This window comes from Vanellus vanellus (genome assembly GCF_965231255.1).
Source record: "Vanellus vanellus genome assembly, chromosome: 1".
NCBI lineage: Eukaryota > Metazoa > Chordata > Aves > Charadriiformes > Charadriidae > Vanellus > Vanellus vanellus.
The window spans coordinates 218252982-218271891 of NC_138905.1; the positions used below are offsets into that span (position 1 = coordinate 218252982).

Consider the following 18910-nt stretch of genomic DNA (forward strand, 5'->3'; position numbering starts at 1 on the left):
ACCCAGTCCTGAGTCCTCCACGCTGCTCCCAGCAGCACCAGATTTTCAAACCTTCTGGTTGGTTTGGGGGGCTGTGTTTTTTTGCATGCTGACTAAACTTCGTAAAGGGCATGATTTTCAGAAGTGGCTCACAAGCAGTGTTTGAAAGCCAAGTACTTTTAGGTCATCTTAGGTTTGGCATCCAAGTGACTATGGGAGGCCATTATGACATTGACTATTTTGTGAAACTCCTTCTGAATAAGGTCAACATTCAGATCTATTGTCACTATCTGAGGTAGTTATCTGAGTTTCTACAGTAAGAGTGTTTAAAGTCATGTAATACCAGATGTTTTACAGCTGGTACTAAGCAAGTGTCATGCTTGTTAGGCCAAAGTCCTGCTCCAAGAAGACACCGATAGCTTCAGAGTCTACTCACTTCCATGAAGTTATACTTGCCTGGAGAACAGGCTGAAAATACACCACAGATACAGATCTTTAATGAGAACTGTTGTTATTTCGTTGGGTTGTGCTGCCACTTCAGAGCCCTTTGGGACTGGAACAGATGCTTTGCGAACAGAAAATAAAAAGACAGTCTCTGCTCCCAGAGAGTTTACAGTCTAAGGTAGTGTTTGGGAGAGGTCACTGACGAGATTGGGGGATTTGCAATCTTTAAAATGAGACAGAGCATCTTTCTAAAAACAGTATTTCAACTCCACCTACAAGAAATGAGCTGATCCCAAAGTAAAACTGGCTGTCTGGTGATATACAGAGTGGAGATTATCTGATCAAAGTGGAGTTGTTCCACTAAAAAATAACGTTAGCTGAATAAATTGGAGCTGCTTTATCCTATATGGCAGAAAAGGAACATTTTCTGCTGATCCCATTCATTCTCCTTCATGTCTGACCCTCTTTGAAGGGAATGAGACAGGGCTCACAAGATGACCTCCAGTGGTCCCAGCCAATCTTATTTATTCTATGATTACATGATTCATAGTTAAAGATGCAACCCATTGGTCATATTATTTACCAGATGTGGCAATGCCTTGCAAATGGCCCCCTTTTCACAAAGGCAGTGCTCTGATTCACCTCAGGATAACTCTGAAATCACAAAAGGTATTTAGAATAGATTTGAATCAAATTGAATCAAATAGAATAGACTATTGCAGTTGGAAGGGACCAACAATGACCATCTAGTCCCACTGTCTGACTACTTCAGGACTGACCAAAAGTTAAAGCATGTTATTAAGGGCATTGTCCAAATGCCTCTTAAACACTGACAGGCTTGGGGCATCCACCACCTCCCTAGGAAGCCCCTTCCAGTGTGTGACCACCCTCTCAGTAAAGAAACGCTTCCTCATGACCAGTCTGAACCTCCCCTGGTGCAGCTCTGAACCATTCCCGCACGTCCTGTCACTGGATGCCGGGGAGAAGAGTTCAGCACCTCCTTCCCCATGTCCCCTCCTCAGGGAGCTGTAGGAGCAATGAGGTCGCCCCTCAGCTTCCTTCTCTCCAAACTAGACAAGCCCAAAGTCCCTACCCACTCCGCACGGGACATGCCTTCCAGCCCTGTCTCCAGCTGTGTTACCCTCCTCTCAAGGACCTTCCCATCCTTCTCAAATGGTGGGGCCCAGACCCACATACAGCACTCCAGGTGAGGCGGTGCCAACGCTCAATACAGCGGGACAATGCCCTCTTTTGGCCGGTGGCTGTGCTGTGTTTGATGTCCCCCCGTGTGCGGGTTGCCCTCTTGGTGCCAGGGCACACTGCTGACTCCTGTGGAGCCCCAGGCCCCTTTCTGCAGGGCTGCTCTCCAGCCACCCCTCTCCCAGGTTGTACCCGTGCCTGGCGTTACTCTGTCCTAGGTGCAGGATCCGGCATTTGGATTCCTTAAATTTCATCCCATTAATCATAGCCCAGTGCTCCAATCTACCTGGGTCCCTCCGCAAGGCCTCTTGTTCTTCAAGAGACTCAAGAGCACCTCCCAGTTTGGTACCATCAACGAACTTGCTAATGGTGCATTCAGCTCCTTCATGCAGATCATTGATAAATATGTTGAACAGGACTGTCCCTTGGATTGAACCCTGAGGAACAGCGGTGGTGACCAGTCGCCAGCCAGATGTAGCCCCATTCACTACAACCCTCTGAGCTCTGTCCTTCAGCCGGTTCTTCACTCAGTGTACTGTGAACCCACCCATCCCACAGTTGGACAACTTGTCCAGAAGGGTGCTGTGAGGGACGGTACCAAAAGCCTTACTAAAATCCGAAAAACTACATCCACCACCTTCCCTTCATCCACAAGGCGGGTGACCTTATGATAGAAGGGTATCAACAGGATATTAAACGGGACTTTCCCTTTGTGAACCCAGGTTGACTGTGCCTGACGATTGAATTATTCTTTAAGTGCCTTTCAGCAGTACTCAGTATAATCTCCATATTTTTTTTCAAGGAACTGAGGTTAGACTAACGGGTCTGTAGTTCCCTACGTCTTCCTTCATACCCTTTTTGTAGGTTGGAATCCCATTGGCTAGCTTCCAGTCCGCAGGGACCTTATTTCATGGCTTTACACAAAGGAGTTGTAGCAATAGAGTTTTATTTTTGGCAGGACTGCCAGCCTGGGTGTTGAGGACGTGCGTGTCGATATAGGATGCATAAAGTGTCTCAAAGACGTTAAAGGTCGTATTACGTGGAAATAATAAGGAACACAAGAGATGATGGCTTAAAATCTGGCTCAGTGACAGATCTCCACATTAATTTGTTAATTGAAAGGCCTCCGTGATTGAAGATGTTTCTGAAGGGATCTCTTGGAACTGGTTGTCGTATCCAACCCTATTCAGCATTTTCATCATTGTCTTAGAAAGTAGTTGAAATATCTCCTGGTAAAATCTTCAGGTCACCTGAAGCTTGGTATGGTGGCAAATAATATAAATTTTGCTACAGAGTGATCTGACTCACATGGCTACAAGGTCACAATCAAACAAAATGTGTCTTAATGCAGCAAAATAGTTAATACCCCTGGGAACAAAGAAAGCATGTTCTACTGAAGGGTTGGGAGATGCTCGAAAAGCAATGACTCAGAACAGGATTTAGAGGTCACTGGAGATAATTGTCTCAACATGAGTTCTCAGCGCAAGTTTGTCACTATAAGGCTACTGTGAACCCTAGAAGTATAAAAACCCAAAAGTTGGGCAGTGGTCTTTCTTCTGTGCCCAATATTGCTGCCACGGTTCTGTGCCCAGTGTTGTTGCCCACACATAGCGAAAGATGGGAAATTCCTGGAAAGAGATCAAAGGATGCCACACAGACAAAAAATCCAGCTGCTGGAAACAAACCTTACGAGGGGAAGTTTAATCTTCCTCAGCCGTTCAGAGAAAAGGTTTGGAATGGAATGTTGCTGTATGTGGAGGGACTTCCACTTGGACAAGATGTCTGAGGGGCAGAAGGAAATATTGGTGACCCTGAAGATGAAGGCAAAACAAGTTTCAGTGGTGCGATATTGGAGTCAGACAAATTCATCCTTGAAATAAGATGCAGTTTCCTAGCAGTAATTAAGCATTTGAATAGTTTACCGGAGGAAGTGGTGGACTCACTATAATCATCTGTCTTTGATATATGAGATATCTTTCTAAAAGACAGGTTGTAATCCATTTTGGGGGGGAAATGAACAGCCTGTGCATATAAGAGGTCAGACAAGCTGATCATAGGAGTGTCTTTGACCTTAAAGCATAGGAATTACTGTAATCCCTCTACACAGGACTTTCAGCCTTGCAGGGAGATAATTCAGCAACATGTTGGTTCTCTGGTCTGAAGTGCCATGGTCATATTATGATCACATGTAGAATAAGGGAGCTCCCACTTCTTAAAATCAAGAGCTGTATAAACATGGCTGTAACTGAGAACTTACTGTGCTGCATATCCATGCTCTTGGAGCTACCAGACTGAGGACTCTGCACACAGATCATGGGGCTCTGCTGCTGCAGAAGCCACTGATCCCATGTTCACCTCCTTCTGTTAGTTCTCTCTGAAAATTTGGCAAAGAGTTCTAAGGAAAATTCACTTTTATGCTTTATAAATTTCAAAGGTGTTTTGTATTAGGACTGAGACCTGGAGTGCTGCATCCAGCTCTGGAGCCCCCAACATAGGAAAGACATGGACCTGTTGGAGCGGGTCCAGAGGGGGCCACAAAGATGATCAGAGGGCTGGAGCACCTCTCCTGTGAGGACAGGCTGAGAGAGTTGGGGCTCTTCAGCCTGGGAAGAGAAGGCTTCAGGGAGACCTTATAGCAGCCTTCCAGTATCTGAAGGGGCCTACAAAAAGGCCGGAGAGGGACTTTTCACAAGGGCATGTAGTGATAGGACAAGTGGGAATGGCTTCAAACTGGAAGAGGGGAGATTTAGATTAGAAGTTAGGAAGAAATTTTTCACTCTGAGGGTGGTGAGACATTGGCCCAAGTCACCCAGAGAAGCTGTGACTGCCCCATCCCTGGAGGTGTTCAAGGCCAGGTTGGACGGGGCTTGGAGCAACCTGGTCTGGTGGGAGGTGTCCCTGCCCATGGCAGGGGGGTTGGAACAAGATGATCGTCAAGGTCCCTTCCAACCCAAACCATTCTATGATTCTGTGATTCATTTGTTCTGTGAGATCGTACCTTGCTATATTTTCCTTTGCTGCTCATGCTGGCTTCCCACACTTGGTTTTGTCTGTTTGAACCATTAAAGCATGAGTTTTATTTTGCTCTGATTTTATTTGCTGTTAATCCATGTAGGTCCCTGCATGCCTTGCTCTTCATGTGTAGGAAGTGTCTCGCCCATGTCACTTTATCCTTACTCTTCTGATGGATCCAGTGAGAGATCTCAGGGCATGAGGAGTCATAGCTGTGCACAAGTTCATTATATGTCCTTACATTTTTCTGTAGAGGGCCATTTGGATCATGTGTGGACCATATACAATAAAAAACCACAGGAAAATAATGTTCAGATGGAGACATCACTATTTACGATCTGGTTTTTAACTTAACCCTTGCTGTTCTCCATGTCTCAGATAAAAGCAGCCTTTACATTTTCCAAGCTAAAGAAATGCATTCCCCTGGAACTGCTGTTGATATTGGAGGGAGTGGAGTAGCTGAGCCCCATTTCAGCTCTTGAGGACCTTAATGGCTTTAAGATGTCAAGCGACAAACCCCTCTGGTGTAATTACCCCCAACTTATTCCGCACAGGCCTGAAACGCATTAGTTGAAAGGCTTATCTGCAGATGAGTCCTCGGCATCCCCACATTGTCTTGTGTATCTGTTCTTCAAACATTTATCTGCCGTTTCCTGCAAAGACAATATTTCCTTGCTGTCTTGCGGCTTCGGGTCCCAAAACGCATCTCTGATGCCGTGGAATAAAGACAGGGTAATGCAGAGGTGTGGTACAGCCGGCTTTCCGTCCTCTCAGCAGAGTGTCTGTAGCCTTAGAAAACATTATTAATGCGTGGGAGAAAATGACAACATTTTATCTTGCTTGAAACTATAGTCGATATAGTAACAGGGCTGGGCGGTTGTTTCTTTTCTGTTTCTTTTTTTTTTTTTTTTTTTGCTTTTCTATTAGGTAGCTATGGATAAGTGTATTGCAACTGTGGAGGTCTTTATCCTGTGAACCATCTCTCAAACTCCATCTGAGATTTGACCTTCCAGAATCCTACTGGCCTAATCGTCTGCAGCAAGTCATTTTTTTTTAATGGGCAAATAAAATGTAATTAGTTCTTTTTCATTATCACTAGTCATCAAGAGAAAAGGCAGATGGGTAGGTTTTTGTGCCCGAGCTGATAAATTTTTGTGGCAATTTTGCAAGGAGTTATAAAGATGTAGAGATATCAGAACAGATAGAGGTAAGGATAACGGATGGGATTTGCTAAAGCCCTTTTGCTAATCTAACACTGCTGCCATTATCATTAACGGCAGGTGCAGGGCACTTGGAGAAATGACTCATGGGGAGGAGGTGTCTACATGGAGCTAAAGTTCATTGCGCTTTGGCCCATGTGTAGCCTGGAAGCTCTGGGAATAGTGAACAGGCTTTTTGTTTGGTTTTCTGTGTATGGGTAACCCCATGAAATGATGGTGGTGTTTTATGGCACTAAAATCTTCCAAAAATGACACAGGTGTATCTCAACAGAATCCTGTGTAAGCCACTGTTAAGTACTACAGCAATAACAGATCAGATTCTCATCCTACTTATTACAGTAAACATCCTACTTTAGTTACAGTAAATTCAATGTAGAGGCAATAACATTAGTGAAAGGACTTCTAATTCATACCGGTCTAACTGGGATGACACTGAAGGTCATGGTCTGTAATAATAAACTGGCTTGGTTTAATTTAGTGTTTCTTTGAAATAGAAAATAAATTATCCTGACAACTCCAAATCTCATCCCACTTTGGGAGGGACCTACCTCTCAGGTCAGTTTTGCTCTTTTCTTGCCTCTCTGCTGAAACCGTCGGTAGGATGCTATCTGTAAAGGTGATTCCTCTGATATATAGAGCTCCCAGCGACTACACTGAGACCAACTGCTCATTTCACGCAGTTCTTTGAACCACCATCACATGGTAACAATTTTCATTCGCTATCAAAGTGTCTTGCTAAAGCTGATGAGTTGGAAGTGAAGGGCTCCATATCCCATTACCCCAGAACACAAACATCCAGTTCTCTTATCTGATTTAAAGGTCCATCTCTACTACATGCAACAAACTTTTATTTTTAAATTTGATGCTTCACCAAACCTCTTCTGAGCTTTTTTTTTTTTTTTTGTATTTCCTTTCCCGCCACCGCTTTTTACTAAGCTGTTTGCAATGAACAGTGGCATCTCAGAACGAACTGGGGAACGCTGCTGCGGCTGTGGGAGGGGAAGCAGGACTGGCTGCGCCTTTGATGACTTGACAGATATACAAACCCTCATTTTACTCGAGTACGCTTGGCAAGCTTTCCTCATGTGTGTCCGCGGCTATTATTGTTGTTATTATTAATTTAGTGGTGCTGAAAGTACAAGATTTATATTCTGAGAGTTTCAGATCATCTGTTACTCTGCGTCTGCATGGAATAAATGTGACAAAGGCCAAAAGAGAGTGAACCTTCCCAGCAAAATCTCCCTTCCTTTCCCATCTATCTAGCCAGAATCTTTAGTGGGTCGCATGCATAGATCTGTCTGTAACCATGGCAGATAACGTGGCTTTCTTCACTATTTAGTCCTGCTGAAAGAGATCCTGATCGTTTTGATATGATGGGATGTGCCTGTGAGTTGTGCTGGGAACAGGACCAGTGTACAAAAGTTGTTGGTTTATGGACAGAAAAAAAAAAACAGCAACCCAACCTTTGCGGGCTCCGGAGTTATCTGAGTGACTGAGATGTGAAATGACATATCCCAGACTGAACCTCAAACGTGCTTGGTTTAGTTTCTAATCTCATGCGTGTGTCTGTTTTAATATATGCATATTAATACGTCTTTGAAGTTCTTTACTGGGGCTTTAAGGGAACATGCCTTACTCTATGCAGGTGTAAATTCACGTTTCTCTGTTGTGCACGCTGGAAAGAGTTCTTTCCCTCTGAAGTCTGTGACACCCCATGTTACCACAGCTCTAAAATCTTCCTTACCCTCCCGCAGACGGCCTGGTGGATTGCATGGACCCAGACTGCTGCTTGCAGCCCCTGTGCCACGTCAACGCGCTGTGCCTGGGCTCCCCGGACCCCTTGGATATCATCCAGGAGACACAAGCCCCCGTCTCCCAGCAGAGCCTGCGTTCCTTCTACGATAGGATCAAGTTCCTGATCGGCAAGGACAGCACTCACGTCATCCCGGGAGACAACCCCTTTGAAGGAGGGTAAGTGAATTTTGGTTCTGATTCACTAAGAGGTAAAGCGTGAGCCACTTGGCCGTGGGAATATGTGCAACGGCAGCAAGATGCAGAACATGGAAACTGTCTAAGGGAAGCGGGTGTCTGAAGAATTTTGTGGCTGATGATGATTTTCCTGACTTTCTCCTCATCTGCAATGTCCTGCCAGCCAGTAAGACAAGATGCCGCTCTCCCAACGCGCATGGGCAGTTGCGTCTCTCCTGCCTTCTCTTATTTCAAGGAGTTCATCAGGGCTCTTCCACTTCAAGTGACTGTTGTTTTCCAGAAGTATCTAGCAAACACCAATGGCAGAACTTCCATTGACAGAGCCAAAAAAGAGTGAAACTAGAATGATATTTACAGTCTATAGAATGACTATTACAGGCTCCAAAAGAACTGGAAAAAATCTTGCAGTCTAGGGAGAGCGATTAGAATGATTACCAATGTAAACAATCAAGTTGAATATAGACCGGTTTTAATAAGGTGACATTCTTTATCACTGCTGTCATCATCAAGAATCAGGATCTGGCAAAGAAATCTTACGCAGTTCATTTCTGTGACTGCATTTCTGCCATTTGCTTACGCGCGTGCCCGGCTGACAGCGGAGGTCATCCCTTTAAAATCACATGCTTACAGCAGGAAACCATAACACGTACCCTCAGATGTGAGGTTGTTAGGTCATTCGGTGCCTGCCCTGAATGTTGCCTTTCAGAAGTGGCGACCCTGAGCCAGGAGATGGATCTCAACACTCAAGTTTGGGCTCTGTTGAATTCCACCCAGTCATTCGCTGCTTACTTTCAGCTTTCCCACACACAGCAGTGAATAGGTCGACATTGAAAATCTGCAACCCTTGTGTTTGTGTGCTCATTTCTTTCAGCGCTTGCATCTCAGCAGGCCTCTCAGGCCCTTCTGAGTCTGACCTAATGCTCTTCCATACAGGGACATTGCTAGCATCCCTTGGCTACCACTGCCCGTGCATTGCCATCTCCGATGGTCGACAGGCTGACCTCAGACATGAACCACTCAGAGGCACACCAGTGTCAGGGAGTTAGCCTGATGTGATAGTTTCCCTGATTTGTCTTACCGCCGAGTCCTTCAGATTCCAAGAAAGCTGATGACAGTGATTCAGATTAAGGCCAAACACTCTGTCCTGGTTTGGGATAGAGTTAATTTTTTGCCTAGTAGTTGCTGTGTTTTGGATTTAGTATAAGAGTGTTGGTGACACATATTGTTTTAGTTGTTGCTAAGTAATGCTTACATTAAGTGAAAGACTTTTTCAGCTTCCCGTAGAAGCTGAGAGGGAGCATAGACAGGACAAGGTGGCCGAAAGAATATGCCATACCGTAGACGTCAAGCTCAGTATATAAATAGGAGTTGGCCGGGGGGCAGGAATCTGCAATTTCTGCATGGGGTGGGATGGGCAATTAGTCATCAGGTGGTGAGCAATTGCATTGCATTACAATTGTATATATTCTTTTACTATTATTATTCTTTTTCTGTTCTGTTACTGTTGTGTTAAATAGTCTTTATCTCAACCCATGAGGGTTTTCTTCCTTTTTCTTTCTCTTCTCCCTACCCCACGGCGGGGGGAGGGAAGCAAGTGAACGGCGGTGTGGCCTGAGTTGCCGGCTGGGGTTAAACCATGACACACTCATTATGTCGCAAACTGGATGGGGTTGGGGTTATTCAGCCTGGAGAAGAGAAGGCTCCAGAGAGACCTTACTGTGGTCTTCCAGTACCTAAAGGGGCTGCAGGAGAGCTGGGGAAGGACTATTTACAAGGGCATGTAGTGATAGGATTAGGGGGAATGGCTTCAAACTGGAAGAGGGGAGATTTAGATTAAACGTTAGGAAGAAATTTTTCACTCTGAGGGTGGTGAACCCCTGGAACAGGTTGCCCAGAGAAGCTGTGGCTGCCCCATCCCTGGAGGTGTTCAAGGCCAGGCTGGATTTGGCCCTGGGCAACCTGGTCTGGTGGGAGGTGTCCCTGCCCGTGGCAGGGGGGTTGGAACTCGATGAACTTCAAGGTCCCTTCCAACCTAAACCATTCTGAGATTCTATGATTAACAGCTCATCATCTCTACTTGAATTAATAATCTTCTGTTTGTGATATCACAAATTATTGCTATGGATACCGAACAGTCCAGGCTCTGGACTAAATGTTAGCACAGTGAATTCTCTGCTGTCAGTTGTTGTGATTTGTTGATGTAAAATCAGGCCTCAAAATACAGAATAATTATACTCACAATTTCATGTTTCTGATATATTTAGGGTTGTAATTTCTCAGCTGAGCTCGCAGTCAGAAGCCTTTCCACAGAAGACTCTGGTATCAGGTCCTTGAGGATCTGTTCTGACAAGTAGATAGTTTTGGTAGATACATGTCTCCATTTAATGAACTTTTCCATACAGCTAAAGAACTGTAGAAGTCTTGATATGTGTGTGATAAAAAAAAAAAAAATACAACTTCTCTTTAAAGGCTGCTTGCATTCAGCAGCACGCAGAGGTGGGGGAAAATAATGGGAATTTCTCATTTATACAGTGAATTTGTTTCTAGTAGTGCCAGCAGAGGACTAGCAGAAAGGCTGTGTCATTTAGGGCCATGCAAACTCCTACAGGAGTTACATGTGTTTCACAGATCTGACGGTATGTCTCTGCGTAGGAAGGAATTACTAACCGTCTGTAGACGTCCCGCTAAAGAAAGATTCAGGATTCAAAAGGAGCACCTGCTAGCAGAAATGTTTATCTGGCATATAGATTACCAGAGAGAGGGAACGCAAAGATTCAAATCAATAGGAAGGGCTTTAATGATTGCTTTTCATTAACTGCAGTGGAATTAATAAACGGAGCTCCTTGTTCCATTTAAGTTAACACAAAGAATTATACAGAGATAGAGATGATTTATGAGGTTGCCATTCTTAAAATACCAGCACAGGGTGTGTATCACTAAATATGGTCTACAGATATGTCACCTCAAGCTGTGATTGTATTGCATCTCTCAAGTTAAATGTCTTGACTCATCACAAGAGCGGTTGCAAATGAAAGTGAAGGACCTCAGCAGAAGGTATGTTTTCCCCTCAGACAGCATCACAGTGCACAGTCCAGGCTATCAGTCTGTTAGGTTGCTAAAAATGCCATTTCTCTTTTGGGATATTAAAAGGCATCATGCATTCCTGTTAGTTCTTAAAGATCCTATAGATGTGGAAAAAATCAACCATTGCATCTGCTTACGTGGCTTCTCTTTGTAGTTTCGATTGCCTGTTCCCACCACCTGAAAAGCTGAACCTTTCCACGTGGCTCTCTGGTCACCCTGGAAATGGCAGACAGTGACTGCTCCATGGAGGAGCAGGGGCTGGGACCATCTGGGACCCAATTAGTCTGGGCAAACGAGACTGACTGTATTCACATGTGTGTATATACCCTTTCTTCAGCAGCGTGCTCTCTGTTCAGTCTCTTCCAGTTGCCTTCACGACAGGCAGGTGATAATATCCCTCTTATCCACAGAACTGCTGAGTGTCTCCATGAAGATGACAGCAGCATCTTGGGGCAAGATGAACCTTTTTCATCTCCCCTTCCAGCTGCTGGCTTAATGGTTTGTCCTACAGGAGGGAGGGCGGCAAATCTTTTTGTCCTGATGGAGGGCTCCAGCATCCTGCCTTAGGACAACCCTCTCCCATTGCTGCCGCTGTGATTCATGAAGCCGTTTTCTCCTCAGTGTAGATCAGTACTGTAGATTGCTGGGCATGGGACGTCCTACCTATTTCTGTCACCGCACTATCATCCTCATGGGGTAGTATTGGAGCTGGATCCGTGCCACGTGCTGTGAGCAGTCCCCCATAAGCAGGCAACGCAGAGCTGACGTGGACCTCTGTGTCCCGCGTGTCTGACATCCTGCAGAGACACCCGCAGCACAGGCGTGCTCATCATTCAGGTCAGGGATTTCAGGAACCGCAGCCTGCTCCTCAGGACTCTACCGGGTCATGGCTGGCCAGTCGTCACCCCTGGGGGAACCGCAGCCCCTTTGCATTCCTGTATGGCCCGAGCAGAAGTGGCAGTGGTGTGAAGGAGATGACTGAATATCTTTGCAATATATTTCTCAGGCTTCAGAAACGCAGCTTAGCTTCCCTTTAGAGAGAGCAGTGGTGCAGATCACCTAATGGATACAAATAAATGAATGCCTCGTGACAGCTAGCCTTTGAGTGAATTTATTATTGAATTACGCTCCAGCTTTTTAAGAACAAGCTGAGCTGACAAGCTCTCTCACCACTGCAGAAGAAAAAGAAAGACAATGATAAATTACCCTGATGGATAAAGGTAAAGACCTCGTCTCCTCCAAAATACCAGCAATTATATATTATTCATGTTTGGGAAGGAAAAATAATCATTGTCCATATTGAAATGAGTGTTTATGATGATAAAGCAAGTAGCTAAATTAAATTCTGAATGCACAGAATGTCTTTTCACATCATTTTGATGAACAGATAACAAGTACTCTTCTGCTACTTGATCGTTCTTGTATTGATTTTGAAACCACTTACTCTTGCTGTTTGCTTTGTATTTTTAAGCCATTCTTAGTTGTCCATCACCGTATGGAGCAGCGCAAGATGCAGTGGTGTCAAGTTGTTGACTTTCAAGTAGGACACCTGATATATTTGTTCTCTCTTGAGGGACGGTGTCAGAAAATTGCGAGAACAGGCTAAAGTCCCGCTCCACAGAGTCTTTTCTGTTAAATGTCGGCATAGGATTAAAGTACCTCAGAAAGCCACATGCACAATTGACATTCTTTGTAAAGAATATTTGAGAAAAAAAATCTGGTAATTTTTGAGTAGGTGTGGTTTATAGTCCTTCTTTTTTGGGACAGGTTGTATATATCTACTTGCTGCCAGCAGCATTAACCCATCCCAATGGGCAGCTAGAAATAACCAGCTGAGTTATAATGACACATCAGAGAGCGGGATCTGGTATCAGCTGCAAGAGTAGTCCCTTATTGCCCTCAGATCAGTAGTCTAAGTACAAAAAGTAGGAATTTTTCACAGTATAAAATTGTGATCAGAATTATGCCTGGCAAATTTGGTGGCCTTCTACGAAGGGGTTACAGCAGCAGTGGACAAGGGAAGACCAACTGATGTCATCTACTTGGATTTGTGCAAAGCGTTTGACACTGTCCCACACAATATCCTGGTTTCTAAATTGAAGAGACATAGATTCGACAAATGGACCACTCGGTGGATAAAGAACTGGCTGGATGGTCGCACTCAAAGAGTTGCAGTCAACGGCTCGATGTCCAAGTGGAAAGCAGTGACGAGTGGCATTCCTCAGGGGTCGGTACTGGGACCTGTACTGTTCAACGTCTTTGTCGGCGACATGGACAGTGGGGTCGAGTGCACCCTCAGCAAGTTCGTCGATGATACCAAGCTGTTTGGCGAGGTAGACACACTGGAGGGGAGGGATGCCATCCACAGGGACCTGGACAGGCTGGGGAGGTGGGCCCATGCCAACCTCATGAAGTTCAACCAGGCCAACGGAACAGGTTGCCCAGAGAGGTTGTTGAGGCCCCATCCCTGGAGATGTTCAAGGCCAGGCTGGATGGGGCTTGGAGCAACCTGGTCTAGTGGGAGGTGTCCCTGCCTATGGCAGGGGGGTTGGAACTCGATGAACTTCAAGGTCCCTTCCAACCTAAACCATTCTATGATTCTATGATTCTATGAATTTGCACATTTCTTTTTCCACTATCGAGTGACAAGGTATCTGTAAACGTGTCACTCCACCTCCTCGTGTGCCAGGCTGTACAACGTACCTTACTGATCCAGCTGGGGAGGGTTAACCAAGCACTGTGAGTTGCTAAGATAGACAGCTGTGCTATAAATCCATTTTACTATAAATAAATAAATGGATGAGTTTTATTGTCACAGTTAAACTGCATCGATCCCAAGCCCCATCAAAACCAAAATTGTGAGTATTGATCATAGCCAAAGAACAAGTGAGAGAATAAGAGAGGATCAAAATGGCTTTCAAAATGTTTTGGTAGTCCATTTGGCTCAATTCTGAGTGATTTCAAAGTATATTACAACGATACCTTAGTATCCTTGAAGGAAGGCATTAAAAGCACCTTCCCTTTTCCTTTCACCCGTTTCTTCCCACATCTGGAGGGCTGCAGGTTCACCCCAGCAGATCTTCCAGAGTTTCCTTCACAGGGAAACCAAAGGTCTCTGTCATTCTCTACCTTTCCCTCAAGACTCCTGGTGTGATTTTGATTCAACAAATTAAGAAACACTTCTTCTCCAGCCAAAAACAAAGTTAGATGTCAAAAAAAACCAAACTCACCAGGTGTAGCTTTCTACTGCTGATTTCTCCTGAGCTGGCTGGTCCAGCCCATGGCTCTGGCCGGGCTCCATCAGGATGCTGCTCTGAAATGCCATGGGTCGGATGCACCCACTGAAGTGCAGGTTACACAGAATCACAGAATGGTCAGGGTTGGAAGGGACCTCGGGAGATCATCTAGTCCAACCTCCCTGCCAGAGCAGGAGCACCTACAGCAGTTGCACAGGATGGTGTCCAGGCAGGTTTGGAATGTCTCCAAAGTAGGAGATTCCCCCACCTCTCTGGGCAGCCTGTGCCAGTGTTCTGCCACACACAAAGGAAAGAAATCCCTCCTCGTGTTTGGATGGAACTTCCTATGTTCAAGTTTGTGCCCGTTCCCTCTTGTCCTGTCACTGGGCACCACTGAAAAAAGACTTTTCCCATCCCCCTGGCACCCTCCCTTGAAGTATTGATAAGATCCCACTCAGTCTTCTCTTCTCCAGACTAAAAAGCCCCAAGTCCCTAAGCCCTTCCTCATAAGAAAGATGCTCCAATCTCCTCATCATCTTTATAGCCCTTTGCTGGTCCCTGTCCAGCAGTTCTTTGTCCTTCTTGAACCGGGGAGCCCAGAACTGGATGCAATACTCCAGATGTGGCCTCACCAGGGCAGAGGGGGAGGATGGCCACACTCTTCTTGATGCACCCCAGGAAGCCATTGGTCTTCTTGGCCACCAGGGCACGTTTCTGTTTTATGGCCATCCTGTTGTCCACCAGGACTTCCAGGTCCCTCTCTGCAGAGCTGCTTTCCAGCAGGTCAGCCCCTAACCTGTACTGGTGCATGGGGTTATTCTTCCCCAGGTGCAGTACCCTACACTTGCCCTTGTTGAACTTCGTTAGGTTCCTCTCCACCCAACTCTCTGGATATGGGAGGTGATGTGAGAGCTCGTGGAGCACAGCAGCTCTGCAGGTTAGGACAGCTTTGAAAGATAACCACTGCATCTGTTTAAGGCTATGTCATAGATATTAGATACCATCCAGCGTTCCTGAGAGCGAGCACTACATTGAGAGGCACCTACATTGTTGAGAACAGGGTCATATTTTTCCATATTTTAAACCAAGCTAACGCAGCACCTCTGCAAACTCCCTCCTTCCCAGCTGTCCTGGCCTAAACCACGACACCAGCATTGCTGTCTTCCAAAGGCATCGTTCTGCTTTTGCTGCTTTCTGCTTAAATGAACTACTTATTAGCTACAAGTCATAACTTTTTAAAATGTAAGAGAATAGTGAGGAATTTTCAAAGACTTAGCGTTTTGGTAATTATTCCTTTTAAGCACCGGAAAGCATACTTTTAAAACTTAGCTTTTCAGTGTACAGGTCATATATATAAATATATGCCTTTTAAATGTTTGCCCTTTTCTTTTGATTTTAAATTATATAGTACAGCATTATTTCAGCTGAAAGTGAATTTTTGAGTTGAGCATTATTCCCATTTACTAAACTAACGCAATATATGCAGCTACTTACTTCCACTTCGTGGAGTTTGTATCTGCAGGACTCTGTGAAAGCAAAGTTCCTGTCCATTTTTATGTTTCTTTCCATTACATAGATAATCGTAATGTAATTAAATTCCCCTTTCACAAGTGGCAGTAGAAGGACGTCCTGTGTACAGTCATTAGAGAAACTGGGGTGCAGTTTTTAACAAATATTAAAAAACATCGGGTATTTATTACCGAGCACAAACTCTTGAGTAGGATCTCCCTAGTGTGATTCGGGCGCACTCCCAGGATCAGGCAAGGCTGATAGAAATGCTGCACCATCCCGTTCCCGGCACGAGAAGGTCTCAGGGGGTACCTGTGTACCCAGGAGCTCCCAGAGTGTGCAGAAAGCAAAACTCAAGCCTGGAAAACTCCCAAGCAGCAAAACAAAACTCCTAACAACATTCATTAAGTACCTTCCAGATTACACAGGTGCTGACATGCGCATTTGGTGTTAGGAGTCTAAACTGAGGTATAGATGCTGATGTGTTCTCGTGGACCTGAGAGCGCTGGGACTCTTTAGCCTGGAGAAGAGAAGGCTGAGGGGAGACTTTATTATGGCATACAAGTATCTAAAGGGTGGGTTGAAGGAGGATGGAGCCAGGCTCTTTTCAATGGTTCCCAGTGACAGGACGAGGGGCAATGGGCACAAGTTGGAACACAGGAAGTTCCGTTCAAATACACGGAAAAACTTCTTTACGGTTCAGGTGACAGAGCACTGGCACAGGCTTCCCAGGGAGGTTGTGGAGTCCCCTTCTCTGGAGATTTTCAAGACCCGCCTGGATGCAGTCCTGAGTAATGTGCTCCGGGCAATCCTGCTTTGGCAGGGGAGTTGGACTGGATGATCTCTAGAGGTCCCTTCCAACTCTGAAAACTCCATGATTCCATGATTCCGTGACCTGGCACATAGATATTTCGTTAATATTTATTCAATATTCAAGGTATGTTCCTCTGAAAAAAAAAGCATCCCACGTGCCCGTTGTTTTACATTACTTGTTGATGGATGCGTGTGGCGTGATAAGTATGAGCTGAGTCAATAGCTCCATTCGATATAATAACGTCACTAGAAACAGCGTATCCCGTTCAATAGAGAAGGTTTGATTATTTTGTTACTGCATAAGGCTTCTTCAAATCAGCTACAGGCTGAGTGTTGTAATGATGCTCATGTGAGACCCTGGTGTGTTCACTCTCCAAAAAGCTGGAGTTTTCTGCCCCGAGCTCTTTGCTGCCTCACCTCCGCGGAGATTTGCTGAGCCCAGACCAGACTGGAGAGCTTGAGCACCCCTCGGCCGGCTCAGCGCAACATCTCCTTTCCCACTTAAACCTGCGGGGGAAACTGGTGTGAGCTGATGCTGTTGGCTTTGCACTGATGGGGTGAAGTTCCGCAGGGCCAGATGAGCTTTGGGGCAGTCGCCTCTCGCTGCCGGCTGCTGACAGCTGAGTCCGAGTATAATTTTCAACCGTTTCAATAGCTCAGAAAGAGTCTGTCCTTTGAATGTGACATTTACTTGCTAAATTGGTTAAAACCTCCTACATAAAAAAGCAATTTTAAAATTCCAATCATAAAGTCTTATATATTTTATCGAACCTTTTTTTTTCCTAATTCCTTTGGATCATTACAAAGCTATCAGACAGCTTATATGTAGTTAAAGAACTCCCTATGATCATCAAAAAGAGAGCTCATTTTATAATTAACCTGGAAATAATGTATTTTTCCTTCTGTTCTGCTCAATTTTGCTTTCATGCTGCCTCAAATTCAATGGAAAGAATTGCTCTTTTTGGGGTCTTCTGCAGAGCTGAATAGGTGGCCACAGCTTCCAAAATAAATACCAGACGTAAAATAACATAATAATACAAAACTGGTAAGTTCTGCAGAGGTTTCTTGTGAAGGCTTGACACGAATACACTATTAATCGCTGGAAGTTATTACATCGTAAAGTCTTTACCTCTCATAGAAATAATGGTTATAGGATCACTTCTGAAAAATTATGAAATGAGCGTAAGACAGTATTAGGTGGAAAAATTCTCTTGCACCTTACGAGCTCCTGAACGCTTGATGTGGATTTTACAGACCTAAAAAAAAAAGGAGTGGGATTCTGTTTCTTTGAGATCTCATGCAAAGCAAGAGAGCGTTTCTTTGGTCGTACTGCGGTAAAGGAAAGAATCGACAACTTTTAAAGCATTATTTAGTCAACCACATGGTGAATAAAAGGATTTTTTTCACTGAAAATTTGCAGTGTGGCACATCCCAGCTTTATTATGCGTTGCCTTTCCTGTAAAACTGTTCTAAAATACTTTCACTTATATATTATAGTTAGAGCCAGTTTTATAATTTCGATATAGAGCATATTTGCTAAGCAGCCTTCCTGTGTCCCTTGTCCTCCCACCTTCCTGTTATAGCTCAGCTGAGAAATCTTGGGATGCAAAACTAGTGAGGCAATGAGGCATAGAGACCCGAGATGTTTTGGATGGCAGAAGTGGCATCTCTTTCCAACAATGTCCAGATTGCTTGACAGGTCAGAGAGGAAGATTGTGCTTTCATAGAGAGAAAAAAAAAAAAGTATCAATTAGGTGAATAAGGTTCAAATCTTGGGAGAAGTTTTCAAAGCGATAAGGGTTTTTCAGGAACGGAGCCAGCAGGGAATTGTTTTGAGACCAATGATCATTCGATCGTGGGGTTTGTAGAAGTGGTAGGTAGTCCTCAAATGATGTTGCGTTTTGTTACTAAACTGTTGTGCAATAAAGATGATGCCTTTTCCTTTTTACAGAGCTACAACTGGCAGTCGCTAATGCTAACAGAGATGACATCAAAAGTGGGTTTTGAGAACTATCAGTTTGTAAGTCTTCACAAGGGCATGTAGTGATAGGACGAGGGGGAATGGCTTCAAACCATAAGAGGGGAGATTTAGATTACATATTAGGAGGAAATTTTTCACTCTGAGGGTGGTGAGCCCCTGGCCCAGGTTGCCCAGAGAAGCTGTGGCTGCCCCATCCCTGGGGGTGTTCAAGGCCAGGTTGGATGGGGCTTGGAGCAACCTGGTGTGGTGGGAGGTGGCAGGGGGGTTGGAACTCGGTGATCTTCAAGGTCTCTTCCAACCTAAACAATTCTATGATTCTATGATTCACGGAGCAGAAAGCAGGCAGATGTGTTCAGTAGAGAGCTTGAGAAACTGGACCACAGCTGGTCACAAAACCAATCCTGCTCATGAATACTAAAAATATCAGATGAAGAAGACCCACT

At 44.8% G+C, this 18910-nt stretch overlaps 1 protein-coding gene across 3 annotated transcripts in view; it reads left to right on the forward strand.

Moving 5' to 3' along the window:
* Positions 1–18910, forward strand: part of TENM4 (teneurin transmembrane protein 4) — a gene marked incomplete at both ends in the record, with an annotated part of 373229 nt that overhangs the window by 260351 nt on the left and 93968 nt on the right. For all 3 annotated transcript variants that reach the window (XM_082491556.1, XM_082491557.1, XM_082491558.1), the window contains one exon: positions 7610–7826. In XM_082491556.1, the coding sequence (XP_082347682.1) occupies positions 7610–7826 (217 nt within the window). The remainder of the gene's footprint in view (positions 1–7609; positions 7827–18910) is intronic.